We start from the raw sequence: 8,417 nt of genomic DNA, 5'->3' as shown, positions 1-8,417 counted from the left end.
TTTATTTTGATTTAGATTGGTTTCAATTCATACGTGATCTATTGATATATATATTCTTATATTATATCAATGGATCAGATATTGGCTTAATCCAATCCAATCTAATATAAATTTGTTATGAACAAACTTAGGTCTAATCCAATCTAATAAATATTTTAGATCAGATTGGTCCAACCTAATATGTCTTGTTGGTCCGTCCAATCCATCTAAATTGATTTCGGATTGAATGGGTCCAATTCAAAACCGGTCCATTACACCGAACCTGTTAATCGGTATTAACTGTTAAGTAATATTTGAAAATACACACAGAGGCAAAAATTTGGAACTGTTATTTTTTTTTTCAACAATTAGATGAATGATAAAAAAATTAGATGATACTTAAATGCTATTTAAATGTCATTTCTATTTTTTCAAATACTATTTAACGAATTATTAACGATAAATAATACATTCAAACGTTTTAAAAGTTATTAACGTTAAATACTACATTGAAACGTTTAAAAAAGTTAAGGTACTGAATTATCGCGTTTTAAAATTCGGGGCCAAAATGGCACCGTACCCAAATTATAATTTCCCTTTTTTTTTTCGGGTGTCATGTGTTTCCGGCATCATAGTAAGACAGAATCGGAGAACATGGACTGAACTTCGTAGAACAAAGTAAAATCGGGCCCCATTAGCCGAGGAACTATTTCGCTCGTCGGGATGCTAATCAGATGGTTGGTTGCCATAAATACCAGTCACCGAAATTCCGTCAACATTATTCTCCTTTCACGTCGTCAATGCACTCTGACGTTGGACTTACTGGAGCGGTGGTGCACGTTCAGAACCGGAAGCCTAACCAACCGTACGCTGGTTAAGGAAGCAGCTTCGGACAGACTTTCTTGATCTCGGTCACTTAGAAAAATCTCTTCCTTTTGTTTCCCTAGTCCCCCCTCCCTTCGTATAAAAAAGCAGAAGCGGCAATAGCAGCAGAAGAAGAACGAAGAAAAAGAAAACCCCGAAAGAAGAGTGTAATCAAACAACTTCTCTTTTCTTTTTCTTTTTTGTTTGCTTTTTTTAATAGCATCATCGATTTATTATAATTTTATTTTGATAATCATGTCGTTCCCCAAAATCCTTCAAAAACCCTCTCTTTCTAAATGTCTCCTATCTGTCGACGATGGATGGAGAGAAACCCTCTTGTCTTAGTTTCATTTATGGTCTGCCTCTAGCACACCACCCAGTTTGCACAATAAATTTATTCTCGATCTCCTCATCGTCCTGAACTCCGAATCGAAGTGTTTCGTCGTCTTCTTCTTCGATGACTGCAACGATTTCCCTGGGAGATACCTGGTCGTATTAGGGTTTCCGAGATGGCTTCCGAGGAGATGAATTTGGTCCCGTCCCAGAGAATGGAGAACGGATTGAATTCACAGATAGTTTTCCAGGATGAGGGCCTGCAGTTCAACTGCGGTGCTCCTCAACGTCGTGTTGCTGATCCCGCACGCAAGACCAGGGAGGTTAGCGGTTTCGTCGAAGAGAAGATGTTTCCAGTCGACCGGGACCGCTACTTCCGGACGTCGGGCCCGGAATTCCGACGGGGTCTTTATGACAGCTCCCCTGGCAGGCAAGACCGTCCCGAAACTCAGCAGAATTGGAATGCTGATGCAAGTGCTGGGACACCCAGCATCGATGGATCCGAAGGTGAGGAGGAAGATGAAGATGACGATGAAGACGATGAGGACGATGAAGTCGACGGTGAAGTGGAGGGTTTGGTTGCCGCCGATGACAGCAACAAGAACAACAATAATAGCAGCAGTAGTGTACATAGTAGCTCCGAAAAAATACGCAGCGAAAAATCAAATTTGCAGAAACACCATTCTTCTTTTGGTATTTTTTCTATTACTCTCCCCATTTTCTTTTTCGGATTCTCGTTTTCTTGAGTCTGGAACGCTTAGTGGGTGGTCATTCACTCTGATAGGAGGATCAGGCAGGGGAGTATTGGTGAAGGACGGGAACGTTGTTCAGTCCGCAACTAGTATTAGAGGGAGTCCTAGTGAACAGCAACATCAGCAAGGTCGGATGACTCACTGCGAGAATGCGGTTACAATTGCGGAGCCTGATATGTACTATTCACAGTTCTTCCAAGGGACGGAAAGTTCAGTCCTCGCGCAGAAGGAAATAGGAGAGAACGGGTGCGGGTTTAGTGGGAGAAAGGATGGTTCTTTGTCTACTGAATCAGGGGAGTCTCTAAGGACAATTTTATCAGATCCTCTGACGTAAGTTTCATTCATAATTTGCTGGTTCCTTTCTCTTTCTAACACTTTCTTTGGGCACTGAACAACTTCACGATTACAACTTTTGCGCGTTTAGTTAACCAACATAACTTTAACCTATAATTTGGCGTCACTGAATTAGAATATGCAATTTAAATGCTGAGTTTGGGCTGAGGTGGTCTCAGTGATTAGGGTTGCAGTGTTCAAAACTAATTGTTAGTTTGCCATATCTTTGGATTAAGCACAATTTGAATGCTAAGTTTGGCACTTTGGCCTGAGATTTTGCAGTAGTGTTGCAAAGCTAATTGTTAGTTCGATATGTTTTTTGGATTAGCATTTGGCATAGTTTTTTTTTTCCATATTTGGACTTGAGAAAAGGTGGAGATTTCCTTTTATTTTCCCCTAAGTGACCTTATTAACATCTAAAAATGCACAATTACAAATATCAACTATATCCATTTTAGCTTGGGTTTAAATATGGGACAAAAATAAAAGACAATTTGATAGTTGCACAACTTAAATTGTATTACTATTAATTTGACATGTTCCCTCTGGCTTGTATGTGGAAAGCATTATTGGCTTGCCTAAATATGCTGCATTAGTTTCCTTGAGGTTGTTCTTGAGTAAATCCATCCAACCATTTCTTATATTGACAAATGGATGTGATTTGACTGGATGCTATTAAATCCATCAAAATGGAAATCCACCTTGTATGCTTGGTTCCCTCAGGCAAAACTGGACTATTAAGTCACTTCCTTGATGTGGCAATTCATCTCCGTGGGTATTCAGTGGGGCCTCTGAATTTGATCAATATTGAGTATTTGACTGCAGTATTTTATCTCACAGGCTGCCTATTATTTATTGCTTTTCTCTTTATTTTTGTCAGAATGCTGTATTTTATCTCAGTGTTACATGAACTACTTGTCTTGATCTATATCCAGATCTGGAAGCACTTTAATATTCTTATGAGGAGCATGGGGCTATAAATCACGAGTTATTTGGATATAACCTTTTTCTTTGGTGAAATTAACTTTTTGAACTTTTAACAACTTCCATGTTTGGGATATTCATTAAATGTATGAATGATTCATAGTCCCAAAGGAAATGATACAATGTGGATTCTGGGTGGTTTAGTATCAGGCCATCAGGTAAATTCGCTTCATGTACTAACCTTAGATGGTTTCTCCTATCCTCCATGAAGTACGTCATCCCATTTGAAAGGGTGATGCATCTCCATCAGTGTCACAATAGGTTTCAAGTCTAGGATTCTAGTTGCCTAGTTGATTCCAGCAGGTCCAAACAGTGTTTCTTTGATGGATTTAGTGGATGTTTTTCCAGATCACTAATCTGTGTAAACACAACACGTAGGGCTATTTGATAGTGGCTGAAGTGGATGAACTGAATTACTTCTTTATTTGTCTTTTAGTGGATAAAATAATTAACAAAATATTCAAGGGTATAATAGTTAACCCAACTTCGTCTTCAGCCATTAAAGAATTCGGAACCTATTTAATAACTTATTCGCTAAAAGACAAAGCCATAAGTCATTTAGGTTAGTCACCTTAGCTGTTATCAAATAGCCCCTTAGTTGAAAGGGGTGGTCATGAAAACTTCAGACCACAGTTTTACTATTTTCCTTTATCATTAGACGGCCTTGTGTTTTTAGCATTTCAGCATTTTCCTCCTCTAGTTCCTACTTCTATCTATCGCTCTTCTGACTCTGTCAAAGTGTGAGTTCAGATTTATTATTTGGGTACACTCCACATACCCCCCATAGTTTGTGTATATGCCCATATGCCTTGTCACTCATGGAAATCCTAAAATGTTCTTTTTCTTCATTTGTAGGATGATTTTAACCTCCCCCATTAATGTTATTAAAAAAATATTTCTAATCATGATTTCTATGCAAAGATCTAAACCATTACTTCAGAGCCTCAACCAATAAACTGATCTTGAAATCCAAGTGATGTGTAAAAGTTTCAACTAATTTAGGCCATGGAAATGGGATGGTAGATGAAACTAAAAATATGGTCCATTGATGTGGTGTCTTAATATTAGTCAAGTGGTCTTTGCCCTTCAAGTGTTGTACTGAATTCAAGTCATGTAACTAATGTACTAAATCAAGCCAAAAATCTAGGCCAGAAGAGTCATCTCTTAAGATAAGTGCATTTATCTCAATGATTGGAATCGATTTGGGTGGGGATACTGCACACTGTAGGTGCCTCTTTGGGAGACACAACCTCTTGAGAATGGAAGAAGGGAGAGGGAGATAGGTATTAGGGTCTGGATTGACTTTTGCTATTTGGATCAGGCCTTATATATAGCTGGCAGAGATAACATTTTATGTCACATGCTCATCGTGTACTCTAAGAATCCACATAACAAACTGTTTCAGTTAGTCCTATGTGGCTTTCTAGAATATACTCAAATGATGGATGGCCATGCAGGGACTCCTAGAGTTGGAGCATCCATATTGGCAAGAACTGTAGCATTTGTGTGGGCCGGCTTACTATTGGGTTGGGCCCTATTAACTCCCCCTCCTCATGTTGATCCTTGTCCTCAAGGTCAAGTTATAAAAATTTCTGAGTTCTGTCGCAGCATTGAACAAGGCTTTTGAGTAGCATCCTTATGAGACAACCCAACCCATGCTACCAGGGCTCCCTTGATGATTTTCTTTCCATTCTTGATCCAACGGTAGTCTAAAATCTGTTGGGTAAGCAACTTCAATTCTCCTTTGTCAATGAAGAGGTGGGGGTAAAGTAGGAGTAGAAGTGAAGGTTGAGCCTTGGTGCTTCTTGAGCAGGGAGACATGGAACACAAGGTGTAGCCTTGATCCCTCTGGCAGTTGTAGTTGGTAAGCTACAACTCCAATCCTCTTGTTATTCGGGAGTGGTCCATGATATCGTGGGGATAACTTGTATCACACCCTTCTTGCAACGGAGGCCTGCCGGGAGGGTTGAAGTTTCATATATATGAGCCTGTCAACCTAGTATAGCCATACTGGTTTCCATTAGTTGTTCGGCCCAATAAAAATGGGCCTTGAGAGATTTCAGCAGCTAATCCCTTGCAATAGGTACTCATTGATTGTTGCAACAATCAAGGACCCCTTCTTGAAGGGTAGAATAGTGTAGGTTTTCAAGACTGCTATTCAGTCTTGATCACTAAGAGATTTCAGGTTCGATGAGAAGAGAAAGTGAAGAAGATGTAGAAGAAAGAGTGATGGAAGAGCAATAGAACACAGATTTTGAGGAGAAGAACAGAATGCCAATATTCTGCCGCCGTCACTTTAAGTTAATATATATAGGTTATGCTAGTTACATGAAAGAACATATCTGCCCTTGGTGCTTACATCATAACTGCTAACAAATAACAAACAATATAAAACTGAAACTAGAAATAACAGAATAGCAAAATAACCACAGCTGTGACTAGATACATTCTACCCTACGGACAGAGTGGGACCACAGCTGTGGGGCCCACATCAATGTTCTCTACACTCCCCCTCAAGTTGGGAGTATATGTTCATCATTCCCAACTTGGATAGATCCACCTCTAGCTTCTTTCTTGATACGGCTTTAGTGAGAATGTCTGCTAGTTGCATACTGGATGTGATGTAAGGGAGGCATACTTCTTGAGATGAGACCATCTCTCGCACAAAATGGCGGTCAACTTCAATGTGTTTGGGTCTGTCATGCTGTACTGGACTATGTGTTATATTAATGGCGGCTTGATTATCACAGTACAGCATCAGGGGCTTCTCATACTCAATACCCAACTCCTCAAGTAGAGATCTTAGCCATAGGATTTCAGCCACTCCATTGGCCATGGACCTGTATTCTGCTTCAACACTTGACCTGGAGACAACACTTTGTTTCTTACTTCTCCAGGAGACAAGGTTTCCTCCCACAAGGGCACAATATCCCGAGGTAGACCTTCTGTCATCAACACTCTCAGCCCAATCTGCATCAGTATAGACCTCCACCTTCATGTGATTGTTGTTCTTGAAAAGTATACCCCTACCTGGGCATCTCTTCAAGTAGGCTAAGATTCTTTCTACCGCAAGAAGATGTGTGGTTCTAGGAGAATGCATGTACTGGCTGACAACACTAACAACATAAGTAATATCTGGCCGAGTGAGGCAGAGATATAGGAGCTTTCCTACCAGTTGCTGGAACATAACTTTGTCTTCAAGAAGCTCCCCACTCTCGGCACTAATCCTGTGATTCTGTTCAATTGGTGTATCTGCAGGCTTGACACCTAACTTTTCAGTTTCTGCCAACAGGTCTAGGACATATTTCCTCTGAGATATAAAGATCCCCTGTTTGGATCTAGCAACCTCCATACCCAAAAAATACCGGAGTACACCAAGGTCCTTCACCTCAAATTCTTGGTGAATAAGCTGTTTAAGAGACTCAATCTCATGGCTTTCATTCTCTGTGACCACAATATCAACATATACTGCCAATAGTGTCAAAGAGGACTCCACCCTCTTGATGAATAGGGTATGATCTGACTGGGCCTGTACATATCCAAACTTCACAAGTGCTAGTTTGAATCTATCGAACCAAGCCCTAGGTGACTGTTTCAAACCATACAAAGCCTTGTTGAGCCGACAGACCTTCTTACCTACTTCTGCATCATAGAATCAAGGAGGCAAACACATGTAAACTTCTTCCTGCAGATCTCTATTCAGAAAGGCATTTTTCACGTCCATTTGGTATAAAGGCCAAGTGTGACATGCTGCAAGGGACAAGAGAACTCGAATAGTAGTCATCTTGGCTACCGGTGCAAATGTCTCCAAGTAATCTATGCCATAAGTCTGTGTAAACCCTCTTGCAACTAACCGAGCTTTATACCTCTCAATAGATCCATCTGCATTATGCTTCACCGTAAATACCCATTTGCATCCAACTGGTTTTTTTCCTTTTGGCAAATCAACTACCTCCTAGGTGTTGTTTTTCAACAGGGCATCCATCTCAACTTGCATTGCATCTTTCCATTCAGGGACAGATAGGGCTTCTTGCACTGTTCTTGGAATAGGGACATTGAAAATGGAGCTAAGGTAGGACCTGTAGGTAGGAGATAGGCGATCATAGGATAAAAAATGGGAAATACAGTGGGCTGTGGATGTGGTACAATGTCGTTTCCCTTTACGGACTGCAATTGGAAGGTCAAGATCATTTGTAGGGGAAGTCTCTGTGGGCTCTGTGACTGAAGTATCTGGACCTGGAGCTGCAGATAAGATTGGAGCTGGTCTGGACTGCTGATGATCAGGATCAACCTGCCTGCACCGCCTGTGATAAACCCTCAACTCTTGATCCCTCTGACCACCCTCACCATTGCAGCTTTCTCTCAACTCCTGATCCCTCTGACCACCCTCACCATTGTAGTTCTCATCACCCAATGGAATAGGTAAAGGAACTGCCCCACTCTCACTGCTCTCCCCCTGAAGACAAGAACTCAAACCCCCACTCTCACTGCTTTCCCCTTGAAGACAAGAACTCAAACCCCCACTCTCACTACTCTCCCTCTGAGGGGCAACCCAAGGATAATAGGGTGTCCTCTCAAAGAAAGTGACATCCATGGAGACAAACTTCCTCCCGGAGACAGGATCATAACAGCAATAACCCTTTTGAGTTTGTGCATAACCAAGGAAGATGCATTTGGAGGCTTTGGGTTCGAACTTGGAGGGATGGGGTCCGAGAAGCTGAACAAAGCAAGTGCAACCAAATGTCTTAAGGGGAATAGAAAACAAGTCCTCACGTGGGTGTAGAAGCGAAAAAGGAGATCGCATATCAAGGACCTTGGAAGGGACCCGATTAATAAGGTATACCATTGTGAGGATAGCATCCCCCTAGAAGCGAATAGGGACATTGGAAGTAAATGTGAGGCTTCTAGCCACTTCCAAAATGTGCCTATTCTTCCTCTCGGCAACTCCATTCTGCTGAGGTGTATGAGGGCAAGAGCTCTGGTGGATAACCCCATGATGAAGAAGATAAGATGTCAATGATTTAGCAAAGTATTCCTTTGCGTTATCAAGTCGGAGAACTTTGATCTTGGCATCAAATTGGGTTAGGATCATTTGGTGAAAATTTTGGGTCAGGGAAGGTATCTCATCTCGTGAACGCATGAGATAAACCCAAGAAAAGCGGGTATGGTCAT

At 41.2% G+C, this 8,417-nt stretch overlaps 1 protein-coding gene across 2 annotated transcripts in view; it reads left to right on the top strand.

The window, feature by feature from the left end:
- Positions 1-608: 608 nt before the first annotated feature.
- The window catches only part of LOC104593764 (U-box domain-containing protein 62-like), a 41,296-nt gene continuing 33,487 nt past the window's right edge, over positions 609-8,417 (top strand). Inside the window, exons 1-2 of one of the 2 annotated variants that reach the window (XM_019197146.1) lie at positions 609-1,869; positions 1,961-2,258. In XM_019197146.1, coding sequence (XP_019052691.1) covers positions 1,353-1,869; positions 1,961-2,258 — 815 coding nt within the window. In that variant the 5' untranslated portion in view covers positions 609-1,352. The remainder of the gene's footprint in view (positions 1,870-1,960; positions 2,259-8,417) is intronic. The other variant, XM_010253753.3, reaches the window with a different exon arrangement.

The sequence above is a fragment of the Nelumbo nucifera genome, chromosome 5, assembly GCF_055504915.1.
Source record: "Nelumbo nucifera cultivar China Antique chromosome 5, China Antique-T2T, whole genome shotgun sequence".
Taxonomy (NCBI): Eukaryota; Viridiplantae; Streptophyta; class Magnoliopsida; order Proteales; family Nelumbonaceae; genus Nelumbo; species Nelumbo nucifera.
Note: the sequence above shows the minus strand (reverse complement) of the source record. Positions and strands in the feature narration are given on the sequence as shown.